At 37.7% G+C, this 24,931-nt stretch overlaps 1 protein-coding gene across 2 annotated transcripts in view; it reads right to left on the bottom strand.

Annotated features, from left to right (window-relative positions):
• The window catches only part of LONP2 (lon peptidase 2, peroxisomal), a 112,039-nt gene that overhangs the window by 61,918 nt on the left and 25,190 nt on the right, over nucleotides 1-24,931 (bottom strand). For both annotated transcript variants that reach the window (XM_011989139.1, XM_011989140.1), the window contains 3 exons: nucleotides 24,536-24,794; nucleotides 17,390-17,531; nucleotides 415-565 (listed from right to left, as the gene is read on the bottom strand). In XM_011989139.1, the coding sequence (XP_011844529.1) occupies nucleotides 415-565; nucleotides 17,390-17,531; nucleotides 24,536-24,794 (552 nt within the window). The remainder of the gene's footprint in view (nucleotides 1-414; nucleotides 566-17,389; nucleotides 17,532-24,535; nucleotides 24,795-24,931) is intronic.

The following is a 24,931-nucleotide window of genomic DNA, read 5'->3' as shown; positions in this document are numbered from 1 at the left end:
TTGTATTTTTAGTAGAGACGGGGTTTCACCACATTGGCCAGGCTGGTCTCGAATTCCCTGACCTCAAGTGATCCACCCACCTCGGCCTCCCAGAGTGCTGGGATTACAGGCGTGAGCCACCACACATGGCCTGCAATTTTAGAAATTATGTTAAAGGAAGAATGTCTTATTTTTCACAAAATTATCACTCATGCTAAATTAAATCTGAAATTGTTGTTGTCAACATTTGCTGTTTTGCTCTTCCAGACTTTGAAGCTACATAGAAACTGATTTATATACATTCCTCAGAACTTCTGAAGATTGTATGCTGGCAAATGAACCTCTTTCAGTCACAACTCCACAGCATAACTAATTTTAAAGTGACGGTCAGAAAGGCAAGATGTATCACAATGATTTCATTTAAGAGTCAGGTACCTGGAACCTGAATGATCTCCATTCTGTCCAACAAGGCAGCTGGAATGGTGGCAGTGGTGTTGGCGGTAGCTATAAAAAGAACTTGAGAAAGGTCAAAGGCCACATTTAGATAATGATCCGTGAAGTTATGGTTTTGTTCAGGATCCAACACCTAGGGGAGAACAAAAAACATTTTAAAAACTTTAGTAGTTCCAACAGAAGGCTGTATATAAGTGAAAACACATAATGTACTGGGAAGGTTGGTATTTCTGCTCAGAATAGTTTAAGAAACAGATAAAACTAACATCTAAGCATTATTCTTTGCATTCTCTACACTCTACATACTTTTTAAAAAATAAAATACGTTCAGTGTTAAACTTTCTGAAAATGTAATAGCACAAAGCAGCAGAAATTACACTTTTAAGATTCGTTCAAAAATCTATTTATTGATGACTCATTGTTTGGCCATCGTAAGTTACTAGTCCTGCAGAACCAGTTTCCATCTTGGTAACACACCCTATCTAAACTGCTATGGGAATATAAAGCAAATATGTAAAGTATTTTGAAATTCTCAAATAACCGGTAAATAAGAACCCATATAATCCTCCTAGAACATTTTCAGAAAGTCTGGTATAAACTATTTAACGGAAAGGAGAATTCCAAATAAGAGAAACCTTTACTATGAGTTAAGAGTAAAAATTACTATGCTACTGTATTCTGATACAGCAAAAAATTCACTATTTAAAAATGGCTTACTGCAAAAACACTGCTGTCTATGATAAGCAAAATATCAATAGCTCTTTTTTTTTTTTTTTTTTTGAGACAGAGTCTCATTCTGTTGCTCAGGCTGGAGTGCAGTGGCACAATCTCAGCTCACTGCAACCTCTGCCTCCCGGGTTCCAGCGATTCTCCTGCCTCAGCCTCCTGAGTAGCTGGGACTACAGGTGTGTGCCACCATGTCCAGCTAACTTTTGTATTTTTAGTAGAGATGGGGTTTCACCATGTTGGCCTGGCTGGTCTCGAATTCTTGACCTCAAGTGATCCACCTGCCTTGGCCTCCCAAAGTACTGGGATTACAAGCTTGAGCCACTGCACCCAGCAATAGCTCTCACAAATATTTGAATTAGATACATCAGATAATTTATCAGTCAACTTGGATTCTTAAAATGTGCAACTGTACATTAACGAGCTTCAAGTTACAGTCATTTGTTGCTAAGGGGCTGGTGTAGGACTTTAATAAGGCACTAACAGCTTCTACATGTTCCAAACCTTAAACATATTAACACTTTCACTTAGACACCCAATTACTATAAATAGGGTTGCCATACATATTCAAAAAGGCAATAAAATGACTAACATATTCACCAATTACAATTTAACTATATAAGCAGGTTTTCCTACCTTCTGATTGTTTCTGAAGTTTTACTTATTTTCAAAACTATCCAAAGTTAGTTTTTTTGGTTTTTTTTTTTTGAGACAGAGTCTCATTTTGTCACCCAGGTTGAGGTGCAGTGGCACGATCTCAGCTCACTGCAATCTTTGCCTCCTGAGTAGCTGGGATTACAGGTGCGCACTACCACACCTGGCTAATTTTTGTATTTTTGATAGAAATGGGGTTTCACCATGTTGGCCAGACTGGTCTCAAACTTCTGACCTCGAGCGATCCACCTGCCTTGGCCTCCCAAAGTGTAGGGATTACAGGCGTGAGCCACCACGTCCAGCCCCAAGCTAGTCTTAATTCTAGGCCTCACACATAATTTTGAATTTTGTTAAACATTAATTATTACTGGAAACTCTTTATCTAGAGTTCCCAGAAAGCTCTAATTTCACATTTTCACAAGACTTAATAATGTTTAATATCATTAAAAAACAAGTAGTTTCAAGTAATCAAGGAAAACTAATTATGTTCAGTATCGAATTGGTTAAGAGTGGTCTTACTATCTACTAATTACCTAAAAACTGTTTACAGGCCAGGCAGGGTGGCTCACGCCTGTAATCCCAGCTTTTTGGGAGGCCAAGGCAGGCAGATCAGTTGAGGTCAGGCATTTGAGACCAGCCTAGCCAACATGGTGAAATGCTGTCTCTACTAAAAAAATACAAAAATTAGCCTGGTATGGTGACACATGCCTGTAGTTCCAGCTACTCAGGAGGCTGAGGCACGAGAATTGCTTGAACCTTGGAGGCGGAAGTTGCTGTGGGCTCAGGTCATGCCACTGCACTCCAGCTTGGGCGACGAGCAAAAATCCATCTCAAACAAACAAACTGTTTAGGTATGGAAAATGTTTATGTATGGAAAATAGTTAAAACTATTACCTAGTGACAAAAATGCTCTTTTTTTGACCCAAACTTGAGTCAGGCTCCTCTGAGTCCTCTGCTCAACTAGGCCAATGTCAACCTTCCCTCTGTCTTTGTATAATCCAATTTGAGCAAGAATCTTGCTAAGTCAGGTTAGCGAAAATGACCCATACCCATATGTATCTGTTCTCACTTCCAACTCCCAGTGTCTTTTCACCCTGGCCTCCCTTCAGCAAGAGTTCTGTTGTGTCCTTCTGGTGAGAATCCCTCATAACACCAATGTTTCCTCTTAGAATCTTTCCCTCTACTGATTCCCCATTCACTCTCCCACCACTGCAAAACCCCATTGCAGTGTTTCTTATACCTAGTCTCCCACCTTGAAAAAAGTAATCCTTAACACCTTTAATAAGCATCATGAATAATTTTTTAACACTAGCTAAAGAAAAAATCTATTCTTTTTTTTTTTTTTTTTTTAAGACGGAGTCTCGCTCTTTTGCCCAGGCTGGAGTGCGGTGGCACGATCTCGGCCCACTGCAAGCTCTGCTCCTGGGTTCACGCCATTCTCCTGCCTCAGCCTCCCAAGTAGCTGGGACTACAGGTGCCCGCCACCACGCCCGGCTAATTTTTTGTATTTTTAGTAGAGACGGGGTTTCACCATATCAGCCAGGATGGTCTCAATCTCCTGACCTCGTGATCCACCCGCCTCGGCCTCCCAAAGTGCTGGGATTACAGGTGTGAGCCACCGCACCTGGCCACAAAAAATCTATTCTTCAATGGCTCTAATCCTATGTAATTCATGTATGTTAGATATGTTTTAGAAATGGCTGTCAGACCTGAACAAGTAATTTTTTTCTCTTCAAATTTTAAGACACTAGAGTTTTTAAAAGGTAGGAAAATTAATAAAGCAATGTTTCTAATTATGGAGGTTTTAAAAACAGTATGACAGAATACCTAGATGATAAAGAAAAAAAATTAGTGATGCCTGTTAAAAGAAAGACTCTAGATAAATTAAATTTAACAGTTTAATTGAACAAAGAACGAGTCTCAAATTGGGCAGCTCCCAGAACCAGAATAGGTTCAGAGAAACTCTGGCATATGGTTTGATAATATTTATGGACAGAAAAAGGAAAGTGGTATGCAGAAAACAGAGTGAGGTACAGAAACAGCGGGATTGCTTACAGCTTGATGTTTGCTTTATTTAAACACAGTTTGTTAACAGCTGACTTCCTGTGACTTGCTGAAAATCTGTGATTGGTGTAAGAATAGTGTATTTACACATCTAGTTAGGCTGCAGTTTACCTTGTAAGGGGAAACTTTTAGGCCAAACTTAAAATATTAATATGTAAGGAGGCAGACTTAGGCTAAATTTGTGCCCAATTTGCCTGCCTTCCTCTTTTACTGAGGAAAGTGTGAGAGGAAAGTAAATCTCAGGACCCCCAAATCACTAAGCAAAAGGGAAAAGACAAGCTGGGAACTGCGTCACACAAACCTGCCTCCCATTTTGCTCCCGAATAAGAGAGCTACAAAGACAAAAAAAGCTACATACCTCCCTCACAATTCCCCACTTAGAAATTCCTTATGAGCCCCAAGATCTTTACCCTGGAACAGTTCTGTTGAATTTCACCCCAACAATGTAAATTGACAGCTTATTCTTTACACATACAGGACAAAGGACAGAACTCAAAGTCATCCCTCTGCTCCCCTGAGACAACTGCACATCTGATGGCTTCCTGTACTGTTTATTTTATCTTATGTAGAAATGCAGATTCACTAAGCTAGATGAATGCACACGTGACTATTCCTCTGCTCCCCTCTCACAGGCGAATGGCTGATCAAAGACTCACAAGAATGCAACCGTTTGTCTCTTGTCTACCCATACCTTTTAAAATTTCCTCCTCTTTCCCCAGTATCCGCCCATTCCCCCTTAAATATTGAAGCCATCAAAATCATCTTTGGAGAACGTTGGCAAAATAAACTTCTAAATTGGTTGAGACCTGTCTCAGATACTTTCTGGTTTTCAAAAGCATAAAAGGACATATAGAACTTAAACAGCATCAGAAATACCGATCAATATTCTGGCAGAAAATAATTTCTGGTAATCACTACTCAGATGAAGCTCCAAGGCAAACTGGTGAGTCCATGGAAGGACGAAAATTATAATTAAGAGCTTTGTAGCTATCAAACCTCGTCTTCTTACCCTAACTTCAGAGCAGGGATTCTACTGCCCATATCCAGGGCCGCTTTCAAACATAATTAGGGCTGTTTCTCCTTTATTTTCCCCAACTAAAAGATTTTCTGTATCAATCCTAGGACTATAATTCCTACCCACAAGGTATGACTGTGAAAGTACTTGAAATAGCTGTGATATGACACATCATTCCTAGGAATGTAAAGTCACAATGGGGTGAACCGTGGGAGCAATGTACACCAAGAATTGTTCTTCAATAATAATTTCTGACAAGAGAAGAACTACAGATGTCTGTAGGCAATCCAGGAATAGATGACATAGAGTTCATTAAACATGACTAGGTAACTGTCATCTTTAGGTGTGATATAGTATGATTATGCTTTTTAAAAGTTATATCTTTTGTAGATAGATACTGAAACATTTGTGAAAAGGTGATGATGTCTGGAATCTGCTTCAAAATAATCAGAGGTTGGGTAGGGGCGAATGGGAAACAATAGATGAAACAAGCTATGAAAGCTGGGTGATGAGTCCATAGAATTCATTATACTACCTGCTCTGCTTTTGCTATGGCTGAAATTTTCCACAACAGAAAATAAAGATAAAATAACATAATTAAAATCAGCTCTGAAAGCTACACACAATTAATACTATTATGATACTGTGAAATATATATTTGGCCTTCACCCCTTGGTTTCCTGACATGCAACTCCTAAAATCCTTGGAATCACCAAAGTGAAAAGTATCATTTTGTATGTTAGTGATTGACTGGTGGCTGGCAGTCCCTCCATAGCTTCAGGATGGGGGCTGGTCACAGGAAAGACCAAGGCATGATTAGAGGGCTGAGGACTTGTCAGTTCCCCACCCCAATCTCTGGGGAGGGGAGAAGGGCTAAGAGTTGAGTTGATCACCAATGGCCAATGATTTAATCCATCGCGCCTACGTGACGAGGCCTCCATTAAAAACCCGAAAGGACTGAGGTCAGGAGGCTTCCAGGAAGGTGACTATGAGCACGCCCAGGTGCAAGAGGCTGGTGGACCCTGACTCCACTGGGATGGAAGCTCCTGTGCTGTGTGTTTGCACTCTTTAAAATATTCTTTTAATAAACCAGTAAATGTAAGTAAATTGTTTCTCTGAGTTCTGTGAGCTACTCTAGCAAATTAAGTAAACCTGAGGAGGGACTTGTGGGAACTCCAATTTATAACTGGTTGGTTACATGTTCTGGAAGCCAAGTCACAACTGACATCTGAAGTGGGAGGCAGTCTTGTGGGACTGAGTGCTCAACCCGTAGGATCTCATAGACAGCGTCAGAATTGAATTAGAGGACACCCAGCGTTGTCCGCTGCGGAAGAACTGCTTGCTTGGCGTGTGGAGAAAAACCCCATGCATTTGGTCAGAGGTGTTCTGTGTTGTGAGAGTGCAGTAGGAGAAACTGAGTTTACTTTTCCTCTATATCCTCAACTATGGAAATTAAATCTGTGAAAGACAAACTTGAGAAAAGTGTTCAGGACATAGAAGAAAAAGGGCTTTAGAGACATGTAGGGGATAAATATGGGAAAAATTAAGAGATGCAATTCATATCTAGTTAATATAACTAAAGAAGAGGTCTCAGTAAATTAAAATAGGGAATAATTAAAGAAACAAAAATATTCTAGAAGATCCTGACACTATAGATTGAAAAGATTTAGATTCCTCCTCCTGTGCAATAAAAATGAGAATGTCATTAGAATAACACCTATAGAATTTTCAAGCAAAATTATCACTAGTTTAAAATATTCTACAATCTTGAATACATCAAATATATGTAACATATATAAGATATGATGCATAATAACCAAATGAACACCTGTGAACCTACTACCCATTTGTGAAGACATTTGTTTATCTATTTAGACCAGTGGTCACAAAAGTGGAAAATGACCCACCAAAGTGCAAGTAAAAAATATTAGTATTTGTATTTATCTTTTTTATTTATAAATATCAGAAAAAATAGCTTGTAAATATTTAACATCCAAAATGGAATTGATGTCTTCACTTGGAAGAAGTTCCATAACGTCGAAGGCTGCCTGTGGTGCCCTCACTTATCTGCCTTAACTATAATTACAGCACATTGCTGTCCATGTGTGCTGTGAAAGGAAAATATGTTTGGCCCCCCAAATCACTAGACTAAAGGGAAAAGTCAAGCTGGGAACTGCTTAGGGCAAACCTGCCTCCCATTGTATTCCAAGTCACCCCTCTGCTCACTGAGGTAAATCTGATTGCCTCCTTTGGAAAGGCTAATCAGAAACTCAAAAGAACACAAGGGTTTGTCTCTTATCTACCTGTGACCTGGAAGCCCTCTCCAGAGAGCTGTCCCGCCTTTCCAGACCAAACCAATGTTCACCTTACATGTGCTGACTGACGTCTCATGTTTCCCTAAAATGTATAAAATCAAGCGGTGCTCTGACCACCTTGGGCACATGTCGTCAGGATCTCCTGAGGCTGTGTCATGGGCACGCATCCTCAACCTTGGCAAAATAAACTTCCTAAATTAACTGAGACCTGTCTCAAATTTTCTGGGTTCACAGAGCCTAATATTACAAATGAGTGGAGTGGTTTAAAAAGACGCCTGCAAAACATCATTAAAAAGTGTATAGGCAAAAGTATGAACCACAAGAAAATAACAAGAGTTGACACTTGTATTTATGTAATAAGCTGTGATAGACATATTATGAAGTAAAAACAATTATCTAATTAGAACACAATGCGTTCATCGAAAATATAATTACCTTTTAAAACTGATTTCGTTTTACATAAAGTACATGATATAAGCACACTGGTACATATATATTATGTATCTATTATATAGATCCTTTGTTATGGACTGAATTGTGCCCCCTCAAAATGGACAGAATCCTTAACCCCCTTCGCTTTGTCTCAAAGGCAGTCAGGGTGAAGACTGCATTTGGAGACAGGGCATTTAAGAAGGTAATTAAGGTTAAATGAAGGTAAGAGTGGGCCCCTAGTCTAATACAACTGGTACCCTTATAAGAGGAAGGAGGAGACCCAGGGATGCATGCACACAGAAGGTCTCCCGAGGACACAGCCATAAGTCGGTTGTCTGTAAGCCAAGGAGAGAGGCCTTAGGAGAAACCAAACCTATAGACACCTTGATCTTGCACTGCTGGCCTCCAAAACCAAGAGGAAATAAATTTCTGTTTGGTCCTCAAAGCTACACAGTCTGTGGTATTTTGTTATCGCAGCCTTAAGAAATACATTCTAATACATTCTGACCAGGCGCGGTGGCTCACGCCTGTAACACCAGCACTTTGGGAGGCCGAGGCAGGTGGATCACAAGGTCAGGAGTTCAAGACCAGCCTGGCCAACATGGTGAAAGTCCATCTCTACTAAAGATACAAAAAATTAGCCAGGCGTGGTGGCACACGCCTGTAATCCCAGCTACTCAGGAGACTGAGGCAGGAGAATCGCTAAAACCCGGGAGGCAGAGGTTGCAGTGAGCCAAGATTGAGCCAATGCACTCCAGCCTGGGTGACACAGCGAGACCCTGCCTCAAAAAAGAAAAAGAGAAGTCAATGGAAACCATCCCTAAGGAAGACCATGTTGGATTTATTAGATAAAGATTACAAATCAGCGGCTGGGCGCGGTGGCTCACGACTGTAATCCCAGCACTTTGGGAGGCCGAAGCAGGTGGATCACAAGGTCAGGAAACTGAGACCATCCTGGCTAACATGGTGAAACCCCATCTCTACTAAAAATACAAAAAATTAGCCAGACGTGGTAGCAGGCACCTGTAGTCCCAGCTACTCGGGAGGCTGAGGCAGGAGAATGGTGTGAACACAGGAGGCGGAGCTTTCAGTGAGCCAAGATCATGCCACTGCACTCCAGCCTGGGCAACAAAGCAAGACTCCGTCTCAAAAAAAAAAAAAAAAAAAGAAAGATTACAAATCAGCTATTATAAATATGCTTAAAAAACTAATGCCACAACATGGATGAACTTCGAGGACACTAAGTGGAGTCAGTCAATTATAAAAAGATAAGTACTGTACAATCCACTTATATGAGGTATATAGAGCAGTCACTCATAGAAACACAAAAGAGAATGGTAGCTGGAGGGACTGAGGGAGGGAGAAAGAAACGGAATTGCTGTGTAATGGGTATACACCTTCACTTAAACAAGATGAAAAAGTTCTAGAGTTTGGCTGCACAACAATGCGAATGTGCTTAACATTACTGAACTGTGCACATAAAAGTGGTAAAAACGGCACTTTTTCTGTTGTATATATTTATTAACATTTTTAAAAACTAAAGGAAATCGTGTCTAAAGAATTACAGGAAAGTATGAGAATGATGTCTTGACAAATAGAGAATATAAACAAAGATAAATAATAAAAATTTTAAAATAGAAATTTTGGAGTTGAAAACTACAGTAATTTGAATGAAAAATTCAGTAGAGGGGCTGAACGACAATTTCAACTGGCAGAAGGAAGAATCAATGAACTTGAAGACAGGTCAACTGAGATGATCCTGTCTGAAGAATCGAAAGACAAAAGGTTTTTTAAAAAGTGAATAGCACTTTAGAGACCTAAGGGACTCTGCAAAGATTACCAACACACCATAATATGAGTTTCAGAAGGAGAGGAAAAAGAAAGGGGCATAAAGAATATTTGAAGAAATACTGGCCACATACGTCTCAAATTTGATGAAAAACATTTACCTACACATCCAAGAAGCTCAAAAAGATCTAAGTAAACTCAGACGATCACACATAAACACAGTCAATCTGTCTGAAATGAAAGACAAAGAGAGAATCCTGAAAACTATGAGAGAAAAATGCTGCCCTCGTTAGGCATAAGAGATCCGCCACAAGTTAACAGCTGGCTTCACAGCAGAAACCACAGAGACCAGAAAGTGGTGAGAGGACATATGAAAGGGCTCAAAGCAAACAACTGTCAACCCAAATTCTATACCAACAAAATTACTTCAAAAATGAAGGAGAAATGAAGACATTCCCAGAAAAATAAAAACTGAGAATATATCACCAGGAGATGAGACAAGAAATACGAAAGACTGAAGTTAAAGGACACTAGATGGTATCCACACAAAGAAATAGAGAGCATTGGCAGACGCGATTACATTGCAAACATAAAAGACAGTGTAAATATATTGTTGACGTAACTTTTTCTTATCTGATTTAAAAGATAATGGCATAAAGCAGTAATTATAGTTGATTCTTATTATTCCATATTTGCAAATTTGCCTACTCGCTAAAATTTATTTGCAACCCCTAATCAATACAGGCATACCTAAGAAACATTGTGGGTTCAATTCCAGACTACTGCAATAAAGCAAATTTCGCAACAGAGTGAGACGTATGTATTGTTTTTTCGTTTCCCAGTGCATATAAAAGTTACGTTTACACTATATACTATAGTCTGTTAAGTGTGCAATAGCATTATGTCTAAAAAAAAAAGTAGATGCCTTAATCAACAAATACTTTATTGCTATAAAATGCTAATCACCTGAGTCTTCAGTGTTAGTTGTTACCATTTTGCTGGTGGAGTGTCTTGTCTCAATATTGATGGCTGATGACTGATCAGGGTAGTGGCTGCTGAAAGTTAGGGTGGCTGTGGGTGATTTCTTAAAATAAGGCAAGAGTAAAATTTGCTTCATCTATTGACTCTTCCTTTCATGAAAGAATTCCTTATAGCCTGCATTGCTGTTTTATAGCATTTTACCCACAGTAGAATTTCTTTCAAAATTGAAGTCAATCCTCTCAAACCCTGTTGCTGCCTTTATCAACTATGTTTACATAATATTCTAAATTGTTTAGAATTTCAACAAGGTTCACAGCATCAAGGCTGTCATTTCAATGAGGTTCATAGCATCTTCACCAGGAGTAGATTCCATTACAAAAAACCCACTTTCTTTGCTCATAAGAAAGAAGCAACTCCTCATCTGTTCAAGTTTTACCACGAGATTGCAGTATTTCAGTCACATCTTTGGGTTCTAATTCTAGTTCTCTTGCTATTTCTACCACATCTGCAGTAACTTCCTCCGCTGAAGTCCTGAACCCCTCAAAGTCATCCATGAGGGCTGGAATCAAGTCTTCCTGAACTCCTGTTCATGTTGCTATTTTGACCTCCTCCCATGAATCATGAATGTTCTTAATGGCATCTAGAATGGTGAATCTTTTCTAGTGGTTTTCAATGTACTTCACCCTGATGAATGAGAGGAATGATAATCTATAGAAGCAATAGCCTTAAAAAATGTGTTTCTTAAATAATAAGACTTGAAAGTTAAAATAACTCCTTGATTCATGGGCTGCAGAATGGATGTTGTTTTATGAGGCATGAAAACAACATTAATCTCCTTGTACATCTCCATCACAACTCTTGGGTGACCAGAAGCATTGACAATGAGCAGTAATATTTTCAAAAGAATTTTTTTTTTTAACAGTAGGTTTCAACAGTGGGCTTAAGTATTCAGTAAAACCATGCTATAAACAGATGCAATGTCACCTAGACTTTCTTGTTCCATTTACAGAACAAAGGCAGAGTAGATTCTGGATCATTCTTAAGGGCCTTAGGGTTTTCAGAATGGTCAATGAGCACTGGCTTCATCTTAAAGTCACCAGTTGCATTAGCCCCTAACAAGAGAGTTAGCCTGCCCTTTGAAGCTTTGAAGCCAGGTACTGACTTCTCTAGCCATGAAAGTCCTAAACGACACTTCTTCCAATACAAGACAAGGCTGCTTCATCTACACAGGAAATCTGTTGTTTAGTGTAGCCACCTTTATCAATGATGTTAGCTAGATGTTCTGGATAACATGATGCAGCTTCTACAATACATCAGTACTTGCTGCTTCCCTTTGCACTTTATGTTGTGGAAATGGCTTCTTTCCTTAAATCTCCTGAACCAACTTCTGTTAGCTTCAAATTTTTCTTCTGCAGCTTTCTCACCTCTCTGAGCTTTCACAGAACTGAAGAGCCTTAGGGCCTTGCTCTGGACTAGGCTTTGGCTTAAGGGAATGCTGTGGTTGGCTTGATCTTTTATCCAGACCCCTAAAACTTTCTTCACATCAGCAATAAGGCCGTTTCACTTTCTTATCATCGGTGTGTTCACTGGAATAGCATATCTAATTTCCTTCGAGAATTTTTCCTCTGAACTCACAACCTGGCTATCTGGTACAAGAGGCCTAGCTTTCAACATGCCTTCCTCACTAAGCTTAATTATTTTTAGCTTTCGATTTACAATGAAAGATGTGTGACTTTTCCTTTCACTTCAACACTTAAAAGTCACTGCAGGGCTATTACTTGGCCTAATTTCAATATTGTTGTGTCTCAGGGAACAGGAGCCAGAGGAAAGGGAGACAGAAGGGGGAATGCCTGACCAGTTGAATAGTTAGTATATACTCAACATTTATTGATTAAGTTTGCTGTCTTATATGGGTGCAATGTGTGGTGCCCCAAAACAATTACAATTGCAATATCAAAGATCACTGATAACAGATCATCATAATAGATATAATAATGAAAAAGTTAAAATATTGCAATAACTACCAAAAGGTGACATACAGACATGAAAGTAAGCTGTTGGAAAAATGGTGCCAACAGACTTGCTCAACACGGGGTTGCCATAAACGTTTTTTTTTTTTTTTTTGAGACAGAGTCTTGCTCTGTCACTCAGGCTGAAGTGCAGTGGTGTGATCTAGGCTCACTGCAACCTGACTCCCGGGTTCAAGTGATTCTCATGCCTCAGCCTCCTGAGTGGCTGGGATTACGGGCATGTACCACCACGCTGAGTTAATTTTTTTGTGTTTTCAGTAGAGACAGGGTTTCACCATGTTAGCAAGGCTGGTCTTGAACTCCTAGGCTCAGGCAATCCACCCGCCTTGGCCTCCCAAAGTGTTAGGATTACAGGCATGAGTCACTGCGCCTGGGCTGCCATAAACATTTAATTTGTTAAAAAACACAGTCTGTGAAGTACAATGAAGCACAACACAACAAAACAAGATATGCCTTATTTAAGGCATTTTTTTACTCCATTTGATTTTTGGAAATTATATCATTAATATAGCATGTAGTGAAATAAAAAATTAAAATAGTATCTTAGGCCTCAAGCTTTTTATCCTTAAGAAGATGAAGCTGGATTAGATGATGTCTAAGTCCCTCTCTTCCGACATTCTTTGACAATAATTATATAGCACAAATCAGAAGATCATATGTCTACTGTATCTAAGTAGTAAATATACTATTGATCTAATTACCAACTGTATCTAATTCCAATTACGTAAGAACTTCAGTTTTAAAGCAAGTTTACTATATCTAGACTAGTGACTTCTCTATTTTGGGGAATATATGTTTTACGAACTGTAAATATTATTGCCTATACAGACAATTAATTATAGTATCCATGCATTTTTTTTTTTTTTTGCCTATTCACACAAAAAATGTATTTGAGAAATGCATTCACATTTAACAATAAAGTCTGGACATGTGCCAGTTATAAATATAACATATATCTGGTAAGAAAATAATTCTGTAATTTTCTTTCAAGTTTGTTAACTACATACAAGCCCTTACTTTCCTTATGGCTAATATTTTAGTGCTACTCAGTTACAGACTTGCCCAAATTCTACTGTCTACTACCATTTATTAAGTAGTTGACCTATTTTCATATTCTTCCAATAAATTTTCAAAAGAGAATATCTAAATTTTGAATAGTCCTTTTTTGGACAGTATTAAGTAATAACTTGAAATACATTGTTTTACATAAGCAACAATTACATGCTAGATCAAGGAAATGGGCATATCCTTCATAAATAAAAAGAAGAATATACAGTAGAAAAAGTTTATTCTTTATTCAGAGTAAGTACTCTAGTGTAAATATACACTACTATTACATTCTTCACATCTGGCCTATATTACCTTAATAATATAAATTAGCTTAAACATAAAATAATCTTATACATTTTACAAATAATATCTAGATATCATTTTTTTAAAGTAGGTTTTCTATGTGGAAAGATAATAAAACTATACCTGGGTCTTCAAACTCTCAGGAATATTCACTTTAAATGTAAAGTGTTGTGTAATTGAATTTGTTCTTTTTTTAAATTTAAGTGAACCTACTGGCAATGGAAACAGCAAGTGGCTTTCAAAATGGACACATATCAGTGGATATTAAAGTAACATCTGTAGAGTACTTTACCACTTATAGAGTGCTTTAACATGTATTGTTATTTAACTGTTTCAACAATCTGTGAGGTCTGAGGTTTTTACACAGGACTTGGGCAAGCAGGGAGGAAGAGGATGTCAGGTACCAAGATACTCAGTTCCTCCATATGTATGTCTTGCTTCATTTTATAGCATTTATAGTCTGTAAGGAATTGATGCTATTCATAACTAAACTACAGTGATTAGTACGTGGGCCCAGGGGCATTTACTTTGAGATACCATTTGAAGTTTTCATACTTTTTTTTTTGAATGCTAATAAATTGACTGCCAAAAAGTGAGTACCAAGGTCTACGTCAGACAAGAAAATATCATTATGCTAGCTGCTTGTTATCAATGATTAATTTAACAAATATTATTGAATCATTACAAAGTATATATAGGTGAAGACCTAAAACAGTGTGTATCAACTGAACAAATAAACAGGGGACTTAATCATCTACTACTTGTAAAGCTGTCTTTGGTGAACTTGCTTCAAAACAGTTGTTGAAAAAATTTAAGTGTTAGGGGAGTACTCTAAAATTCTTTTCAACAGGATAACTATAAGTGTCTAATGGGACAATCTGTCAGATAACCTGAAAAAATGTCCCAATATAAATTAAACTGAAAGTCTAAAGATACTATATAAGAAACTACTAAAATCTTAAATAATGTTCACTATTTTACTCTTCATAGTAAAATGAACCAGAGTAAACCAGTTATGGAGCCAGAAGGTAATGATCTTACAATAAAAAATAGCAAAACTAAACCAAATCAAACCCTTACCTCCAAACACCGGGGCTTTTAAGTAAGGTAACTGTACTTTTTTATCATCCAAACAAAACCCACTTCCGAGACTTAAAAAGAGTGCAATTAATATTAGGCATAAACTGGGAATGTGCCAGACAAACCAGAATGTATGGTCTCCTGCTTAATAAGACACATGTCCCAGGCCATCCTGTTCTAAGATCATAAAAACAGAAAAAAACAGAAAGCATGAGGGAGCTCAAAGCACAGAAATAAACAAGAAAAAAATAAAAACTTTCACAAAGTAAGGTTTCCTCAAGGTTGCAAATCAATTTGCATTAATAATATTTTAAGCAACGGTAAAAAGGAGGAGGGGCTGATGTGCTAAAATAAGGAGGACTGGCTGAAATAAATTTATGAAGCAGTCAGATCCCAGATCCTCTCCCCGACCCCAGCAAAACACTGGAAGTTTATTTTCTTAAGAACATAAAACAGTGGTTCTCTGCACAGTGGACCCCGGGCACAGCTGAGAAGAACATATACTATGCTGAAAACAAGAGCTTGGGTGAATGCATATATACAGATGCCGAATGCAGTGATACCCCTGACCTCAATCATTCTTCCCCTGCTGGGTTCCCAGAATGATGGCCTTCATTCTCAAGGCAAGAGACATGAAGAGTCTTCTCTGAGGAATCTGACCATCCTAAGAAGGAAGACTTAAAGTTACTGAGTAGAAGATTCCTCAACCAAACAGCCCAGCCAGGCCACTCTATTGTGACTGTTGATAAGCCCCACTCCTATGCTCATAGCCTCCAATCAGCCTTTTTGTTCCTTACTATTAAATATAAACACACAAACAAAAATGTCCAGATGTCTAATGAAAGACTCTTATATAAAAGACAGAGATTAAAAGAAATACATAATAAACAGATTAAAGCAGCTTAAAGAGAAGTAATTTTTTTCTTTTTCTTTTTAATATACTGAGTGGTAAGAGAAGTAAAATTTTAAAAAATATCTATAAGTATCTTTCTCACGCAGATAGATACACGCAGAGAAAAAAAGCTTTTAAAATAATAAACTCAGAGGGTTTTTAAAAGATAAATCTGAGAAAGTCCGCACAGAAAGCAGAGCAAAACATAACAGTGGCGACTAACAGGAAAGGAAAGGTAAGTCAGAAACGTAATATCCAAGTCATGGGAGTTTCAAAAAATAAAGGGGAAAAATCATCAATAAAAGAATTTAAGAAAACATTTTAGAACCAAAGAAAAGGAAGAATTCAAAGAAAGAATGAGCAAAAATGCACGAAAAGAAACCCATGCCAAGGCAGATTATTATGAAATTTCAAAATCCCAGGATAAAGGGAAGAACCTGAAAGTTTTCAGGGTAAAGCAGGTCTGAAAGGATAGGAATTGAATGGAATCAGTCTTACCAACAGCAACACTGAAACGGGAAAGTGAAGTAAAATGGAGGCAAAGTACAATTCTGTAGAAAAATTATTTTCAACCAGAATTCTATACTCAAATTACCAATCAAGTATGAGGGAAACATAAAGACATTTTCAGATATGCAAAGTCTAAAACATTTACCACTCATGCAAGCTTTCTCGGGAAACTAGCAGGGAGTTAACACCACAAAAATGAGGGAATGGACCAAGAAAGAGCAAGAAATGGAATACGGGAGACAGGAAATCCAACACGGTGAGAGTTGAAGGGAGAACCTAGGAAGGCAGCCATAAAACCAGATGTCAAAAACAACCGGTTCAAACTGGACACTTAAGAAGATAAAACGGATAGAACACCCAAAGTGTCTGAATGTCTTGACAGAATTAGACAACTGATGAAAAAGCAAACAAAAGAAACAAGACAACTCTGAAAAGATTTTTAAAACAGAGAGAAAAACAAAAACGGGAACAGGAAAAGTGATCATAGTTTACCACATGGCTCCTGCTGTGAAAAGCATTTACATAATCAGAATAATGTAAATACTAATATGGATGTAACAGAAACAAGGAAAACGTCTTATTGTGAGATCTAGGGTATAAAAATGATACAGTGGGGACAAAGGAAGAAAAAAGGTAAAATCTTCACCTCCTGTTGGGAGGAGTCTATAGAAAATGACAAAAACTAAAAAAACAAACAAACAAACAAAAACCAAGAAGTGCAAGATAGCCATGCTATTTTGAAAGTAGGGTTTATCAACTAAAAGTTAGAGGTCACAGGGCAGAAGAGGGCATGGAGGACCCCAGGGAGGAGACCTGCTTGCTGTTTTTTTTGCCATAACTGTGTAGAATTGTTGGTCTCTAGATAACAAGTGTGCACAAAATTTTGTTAAACTATTTGATTAAAATAGAAAAGGAAAAGAAAAAAAGAGGGGACTTAGTGAAAGAAATCTCAAAAACATTTTAATTGAAGTGCCAAATTGCTCAGACCTCAGCCGGTATCAAACTGTTTTTCCCATAACTAAAGCTACACCACTGTGTATATCATTTGAGTATGATTATCAACCTTCCTCCATATTCTTCCAGTATGAAGACAGACAGGGAATTTTCCAAATCTTACCTCGAGCAGAGCTGCTGCGGGATCACCCTGTAGACTTTTTCCCAGTTTGTCAACCTCATCTAATAGGAACACTGGGTTGTTCACTCCCACAGTCTTCAAGCCGTTGATGATGCGACCAGGCATGCTGCCAACATAGGTGCGCCTAGAGAAAACAAGCAGCACATTCACAGTGTGAGATGTCAGGAGGCAGGAGCCACGCCATACAGAAATCGAAACTTACGAATGTGAAAAGATCATTTAGCTATCACCATAATATAGCAAAGAGGTACTATGTATTTAAAAGGCACTATGATAAAATCAAAAGTTATTATATTCAATTCCAACCTTATCTTCTACTTAATTCTGGTTACAAGTTGCCCATGATATTGGAAGAACTGTATCACATTTGCCATTTGGTGAAATGAAGAAACATGACACTTAAGTCACCAGTTACGGTTCTTACTCTTCAAGATTCCAAAATGTCCAAAGTACCCTAGAATTCCCGTGCTTTCCATGATTTTCCAGAGCATCCCCCTACCCAACGCAACCACCTTTATATACACTGAAATGGCTGCCCCAGGGCCAGCTAAAACATCATCATGTTCATGAAGATTAAAATCGGTTCAAAGGGCCACTCAGAATGTAGACCAAAAACAACAACAAAAAAGAAAAACTCCAATCTCTTTTATTTTCAGAGGCAATAATCTGTTAACTGTAGTACGAGGATCTGGGGTCAACAGTATTTATATCAAATTCCATTATTCTTATTCTGTCATTTTGAACAAAACTGTATTCATCCCATATGCACTAATTGGCAATAATCACATTCAGCCAGCCAGGTATTTTGTTGAATGTTAAAATATGAGAGCGTGCTTTATCGTATTTGGACCAGACTCACCCATACAATTATGACAGATGTAGACTGTGGCATGAAATAAAAACACATATGTTTATCAAACCAAAAAAGGTGCATTTTTTACAAAGCCAGCAAAACTGAAAGCAGCAATTTACTAATTTTAATTATAACCTTGCTGTCTACGTTGTGCAAAGCAAATGCTGTCTCTGAAGAGGCATAAAAGCCTGACTGCCGAGAAGAAAATGATCAACGAGAAGTGGAACAGCCGCAGTTACCTCATGATCTGCACAAAGCCGATTCACAGAGCAGGCCTGAATTCTGCCACATGACTGGTATAAAGTAGGACAGAATAAACAGAGTGACCTTTGAAAAGACAAGCAAGCCTTAAAAACATCGTGGGAATGCCTTTCATCTGGGAAAGGTGACCACGGGAAGCAAATGCAATACACATTGTCCTGTTAATATAAGGAATTAGCACATTCAAGATTTCAGAATCAGATACAGGAAAGATAAGACTCAGAATTAATAAACTCTTTCAAATTATTTTTCTAGAGAACTTACAGATTTGCCATTACTCTGATTTTTAAGAGTGGTAGGGAAGGGAATTTTTTAAAAGAATCTCAAAGCCTCTAACAGGTCATTTTTTGCTGCAGTTATTTATTTGCCTTTCCTTTTTTGATGAGTAAACTTTAAAAACAGGTACTGACAATTCTACACCTAAAGTTACGGAGAGAAAATAATATTCTAGGTAGGCACCCTTTCTAAAAAAAGTGGAATCCTAGATTCTACTCACACTGTATATAAGCAATTCCTCTTACATTTTCCATTGCTTCCCAGAGCCTACGGAATAAGGTTCAAACTCCTTTGTCTGGAGTTCGAGGCTCTTCACAATCCAGCTCCCATTCATCTTCCCCAACTTGCTGCCATTACTTTCTTGCTTCATCCACAATCAAGATCCTATTATGCTCCTTAAACTTTTTACCTTTGTTAAAAATATGGTGCCTTCCTGCCCTTAATACTCCTCTTCCTGCTTACGTAAATCCCAACAATTCTAAGAAACTTTTTCTGACTACCTCTCACAAAGTGACTGCTCCAATAATGCAATGTCTACTGCATTTACTGCCCCCATAACTCATCTGATGGTTACTTATGACCTAGTTTTTATTCATGGATATAATAACCTCCTCTAAAGAGCCAGTGAGCACTTTTATGACAGAGACGGGGTCTCGCCACAGAGTACTGGCTAGATATAGAGCTGTAAGACTGTTCCCCACCAGATCCACCATGCCAGCACTCAAAGCATCTTTCCGTCAACACTCTAAAGGTAACACAGTACAAGCCTCTGAATACTATTTTGGGCAAATTACTTGACCTAAGCCTCAGTTTCCTCACCTATAAGATGGGGATAATAGTGTCAACTTGGTGGGTTATATTAATATAAAGATCACGAGAGAACACAGGTAAAGCACACAGCACGGTGCCTGACATACGGTGAGCTTTCCAAAGATGCTCATCGTTATTAGCAACAGCTACTTAAAGTTTACTTCTGGTTTCCTGGAAAAAGCACAAGAGCAGAAATCTGTACACCTGAGTCCCAGTTCAATTTCCGCCTCATGGAAGCAACTTTTGCAAATGTCTTTTATAGCAGACAAGAGAGAAAAACATAGGCATTTCACCATCCACTCTTCCTACCTATTCAATTAAAGGGCTCCCTCAGGCTATAATGCAAACCATTAAAACAAAATTTACAAAGAATTTGGAATATAAAAGAGTTTAAGTGTTACAATGTTAAGTGAAAATGACAGGATTACAATTCTGTTACTTAAAATCCAGTGATAAGTTTGGCAGTACAAAACAAATGTTAACAGTGATTATCTTTGTATGGTAGAAACACATGAGAATTTTTTTTCATTTTTCCTTTTTCACATTTTCTACCACAGGTGTGTGGATATGTAGGTGTGGGTGTGGGTGTATGTGTGGGTGGGTGTGTGGGGGTGTGTGTGTGTGTGTATTTCAAACTTGAAAAAGTAATCAGTTTAAAAAAGATCCTAATGATCTCAAAAAGAAAAATAGTCTTTAAGAAACTGGGATTTTAATGTATAATAGCATGTCTAAACAAACGCAGTTCTTCTTCTGGTAGTCACTACTAAATCTTTTTATAGACTAACTTGCATGGGTGTACTCATCTAAAGGGTTGCATAACTTCCAAAATACTATGTTTTAATCTTATATGAATTCACAAACACCTAGAGAGCACTCACCACATTTAGCACTACGTTAAATAAGCATCATGGGGTACATAAAAGAAGATATATAATAAATCCCCTGCCTGAGAAAGCTTGTACTTTTTATAAACGTATTTATGTTTCATCTCCACAGTTGTATGGTAGAAATGCCAGAGGCCCGTATTCTATAAAGGAGCACAATAGGTGGTCAGTTTAGAGAAGAATAAAATCATAACTGACTGCACTTACATTAATGGAGGAAGCCTTGGGTTGAGTCTTTAAAATAAACCTAAGTTTTGGAGAGGCAAAGAAGAGCTGCATGCAAATACAAGTTGAAAGGATAGTGGGCAAACCATAATATATCTGGTACACTATGCTAAAAAATATATTAGAAGCTTGCTGCTTCAGTTATTTTTCCCTTGTAGAAACTAATAATGAAACAGTTTATTTATAACTTTACCATTTCAGGTTACATATGAAAATGTATCAATGTGGAAATCACAAGGTCATTTTTCTTCTCATCTTGTTTGCAAGTTGAGCCAAGGATTTCTCACAATAATATAATTTTATTATCTAAATAAACAGCTAGTAAATTATTTCTAGGAGTGAATATCAACAGTGATTTAAGATATAATATTATTTTTTACCAAAGAACAAATGAAAAACAATTATGCAAACATGATTTCATAAAACTTCATCTTAAAAGAAGTTACTTTATATTTAATTTGTGTGAATTGATTTACATTACTTAAATGTAATATTTAAATATAAAAATTTAAGTTGTTAAAACTGATAGAAGAGAACGGGTATTTTGTGGCTTATAAAGTGGACAGAAAAATCACAGTGGAGATAAACCCAAATGAGAAATGTCGAAAAGACTGAAAAACTGAATGAGTTAATACATAGTATAAACATTATTCTCCCTTTAAGCTACTCAAAACAATATAGACAAAAATGAGCCAATGTTTAGTCAGATCACTATTATTTTCCAAGTGTAGGATTAAATGTTAAGGCAAGCCTTTCTTTTTCTTCCCCATCTCCCACCTCATTATCGTTTAACCCTAAAAAATATATCTTTGCTTGTTTTTCAAATAAATCCCCAACTTATCAGCATCCTCCTTCTGATACGCAGATACTTTCAGCAAAAGGCCAGGGTTCCACACATAGAAAAACAGGGAGAGTGAGTGGCAAAATCGAGAGGATAAGCAAGTGCAGTAACAAAGCAGCTTTCTTTTTCCTTGGCGATTCTAAGACTTCAGAACAGTGGTGCCTACTCAGAGGCTAAGGAAAAACAAAACTTTTCATGAACTCTAACTGTGAGCACGTGACCGGTACTCAAATGCCAAGACCTGGGTTGTCTCCCAAATGCCTCAACTGTCACATGGAACCACATGTTCCCCCAGGCACACCCACGGTTGTGCTGGAATCATCAACTGTTCTTTCTCTCCTCCTCCTATTCACCTTCAATTCATAACTGACCTAAGTGCATGCTCTGCCCTCACCCTTTCCTCAACAACTGAACCCCACTACTCTCCACGTGCTTCCAAACAGGGTTTGAAATAAAATTTTTCAACAGGCTTTACTAATTTATGGGGTAGCTGGGTAATACGTCCCCAACAGCACAAGGGAAGGTTGCTATAGTAGTTAATCAAACATCTGGTACACTGACAGCTAAGTAACACTTACCAGCAAGGTGTATCTAAAATCAGGCTGAATAAAATGATTCACAAAACAAATCCTGATACTTTTTACTCGGCAACCATCACAGCCTCCATATATACGTTTCTAAAAAGGTTATATTTACAAATATTTTAGGCAATGGTGATTGTAACATGACCTCCTGTTACAAGACTCATAAAGTCAAGTCTTATTTTCTTTAGGCTCAATTTTCTTAATACAGTCACACACACAAAAGCATATTCACTTGAAAAAAAGAACAAATTTTATATGTCAGTAAGGATTTAAAACAGAGATTTATTTTAATCCAACGATGTTCATAAGTGGTGAGAACCATGACACTATACATTGTCCAGTAATACGCAATAGAAAAATGCATTTTCCCATAATTCTGCCATATAAATTAAGCAATAATGCTGAGAATAGGATAAATATTTTAGAAGGCAATTTAAAAAATCAGATTGAAATTTATAAGAACTCATACTGAAGCTTGTAAATCTAAATTTGTCCTCTTGAGAATTTATTAATAGAATTTAAATGGTTAAAGCTAATTTTTAGTGAATGCTGTGTGTCAGACATTCAATAAGTGCTTTCAAAGCCTTATCAAATAATCAATACCAATGTGAAAAGAAACAGAACAAATTACCTACGTGTCATGTGCTTATGATGTCAATTTCATATAATTCCACAAACTCACTGTCTAAATGCCATCAAATACTTACTCTGTAGCTAAAATGAGAAGATTTAGGCCCTAGACGCAGCTTCTTTAAGTTTGGTCCAAGAGAAATGCCAATTCCTTTACAAAAGCAAACTACAGCCTCTAGTGGTACATGCAAGAATAAGAAGTCTAGGCAACAAAAATATCTTTTGAAATTGCCAGAAGAAATCACCCAAATCAATTCTCTACTCTGATCTGCACCCCTCATTGTTTATTTACTAAAATCTTGTGATGATTCTTTTTTAAAATTTATTATTATTATTATTTTTAGAGATGGGGTCTCACCATGTTGCCCAGGCTGGTCTTGAACTCCTGAGCTCAAGTAATCTGCCTGCCTCAGCCTCCTAAAGTGCTGGGATTATAGGTGTGAGCTACCACACAAGGCCAGTAATGATTTTTTTAAAATGCATAAGAATTTTAAGTGAGCAAATAAAAGAGAATAAACATAACCATTTCTCACAGAAAAGTTTCTGAAACAGTTTTCCATCCCTGTCTATGGCTAGGGATCCCTTTGAATAAGGCAAATAGAGAACAAGATATTTAAAAAGCATCATATTCTTTTATAAGCAGTTTATGGTTTCTACATTTAAACATGTTCTTTAACACATACATATAGGTATGTTTTCTCACAACTTACAATTGCTATGAATCCCTTAAACCATGAAATGTAAATTCATGCCTTCCCAAGGCATCTTCCATCAGATCAACAGAGAGATCAGGGAGAACAATGAATGCAACATGCAAATCTGATTCTAATACTGTCAGATGAATCAGAAACAGTTTCCTCGTTGTTGTTTGTTTGTTTTTTGAGATAATGTCTCTGTCTCCAGGCTGGCGAGCAGTGGGACAATCATGGTTCACTGCAGCCTGGACCTTCCCAGGCCTAAATGATTCTCCCACCTCAGCCTCCTGAGTAGCTGAGACCACAGGTGCATGCCACTGTGCCTGCCTAATTTTTTAATTTTTGTAGAGACAAAAATTAAAATTTAAAATTTAAATATAAATTTTGTAGAGACAAAAGTGTTTCCCTATGTTGCCCAAGCTGGTCTCAAACTGTTGGACTCAAACAATCCACCCATCTCTGCCTCCCAAAGTGTTAGGATTACAGGCATGGGCCATTGCACCCAGCCTAGAGAGACAGTTCTTACAGTTTATTGTTTTTTTGATAGAAAGTGAGTCCAAAATGCAAGAATAAGCCTTAATAATTATGCTAACATTTATCCTTATTACTCATATTCATAATACAAACCGACCTTCATAAAAGGAAGCTTAGATTGCAATCAGAACAAGCTTGTTATCAACGACTTCCTACCTCCTCCTATTGGTCCTCCCTATTGCAGTTACTTTGTTTAACTCTAAGAGTTAGAGGTTATTTATGGACCGCTACTGGGTTGAAAAGAGTGTAAAGACATAATAATATCCAATCATAAATAACTTATAATTACATTCAAATGAGATTCCAGGAAAGCTGAGGCACAGAGTAGGTATCCACTGTCAAACAAAATCAAGGTCAGTTTGGGTGCTTAGAGGCTCTAGGCTACCTGGTATGTCTTGTAAATGTCCTTTCCATTGAAGGTACCACAAATAGCCCTTTAAAGAAAACAGACGTATGCTATGCCTAAGCTTTTAGGGAGCTCTAGTCAGTTAAAAAGAAGGAAGAATCAGAGATTAAACTGAGAGAAGTGTTCTACCTGTGTCCTCGAATGTCAGACTGATCACATACTCCTCCAAGTGCAATCCTATGGAACTCTCGACCTAGAGTCTTGGCCACTGATCTTCCCACACTTGTTTTACCAACCCCAGGAGGGCCAACAAAGCATAGGATTGGGCCCTTCAGGTTATTTTTCAGCTGTCTGACAGCCAAGTATTCCAGCACTCTTTTCTTCAATTTTTCCATGGCATAATGGTCATTATCCAGAAGAATCCGGGCTGCCCTAATGTCCAGGCGGTCTGTCAAATAACCCAACAGAAATAATTAGAACACATAAAATTTTTAAGTTAAAGAACTCCTTTCAAGCATAACGAGAGCAAAATATTTTTTTCTGAAAACAGATGTGATAAGAACAGACTTGGATCCTTCTAAATGA

Source organism: Mandrillus leucophaeus, unplaced genomic scaffold, assembly GCF_000951045.1.
Source record: "Mandrillus leucophaeus isolate KB7577 unplaced genomic scaffold, Mleu.le_1.0 Scaffold348, whole genome shotgun sequence".
In the NCBI taxonomy this organism is placed as follows: domain Eukaryota; kingdom Metazoa; phylum Chordata; class Mammalia; order Primates; family Cercopithecidae; genus Mandrillus; species Mandrillus leucophaeus.
Note: the sequence above shows the minus strand (reverse complement) of the source record. Positions and strands in the feature narration are given on the sequence as shown.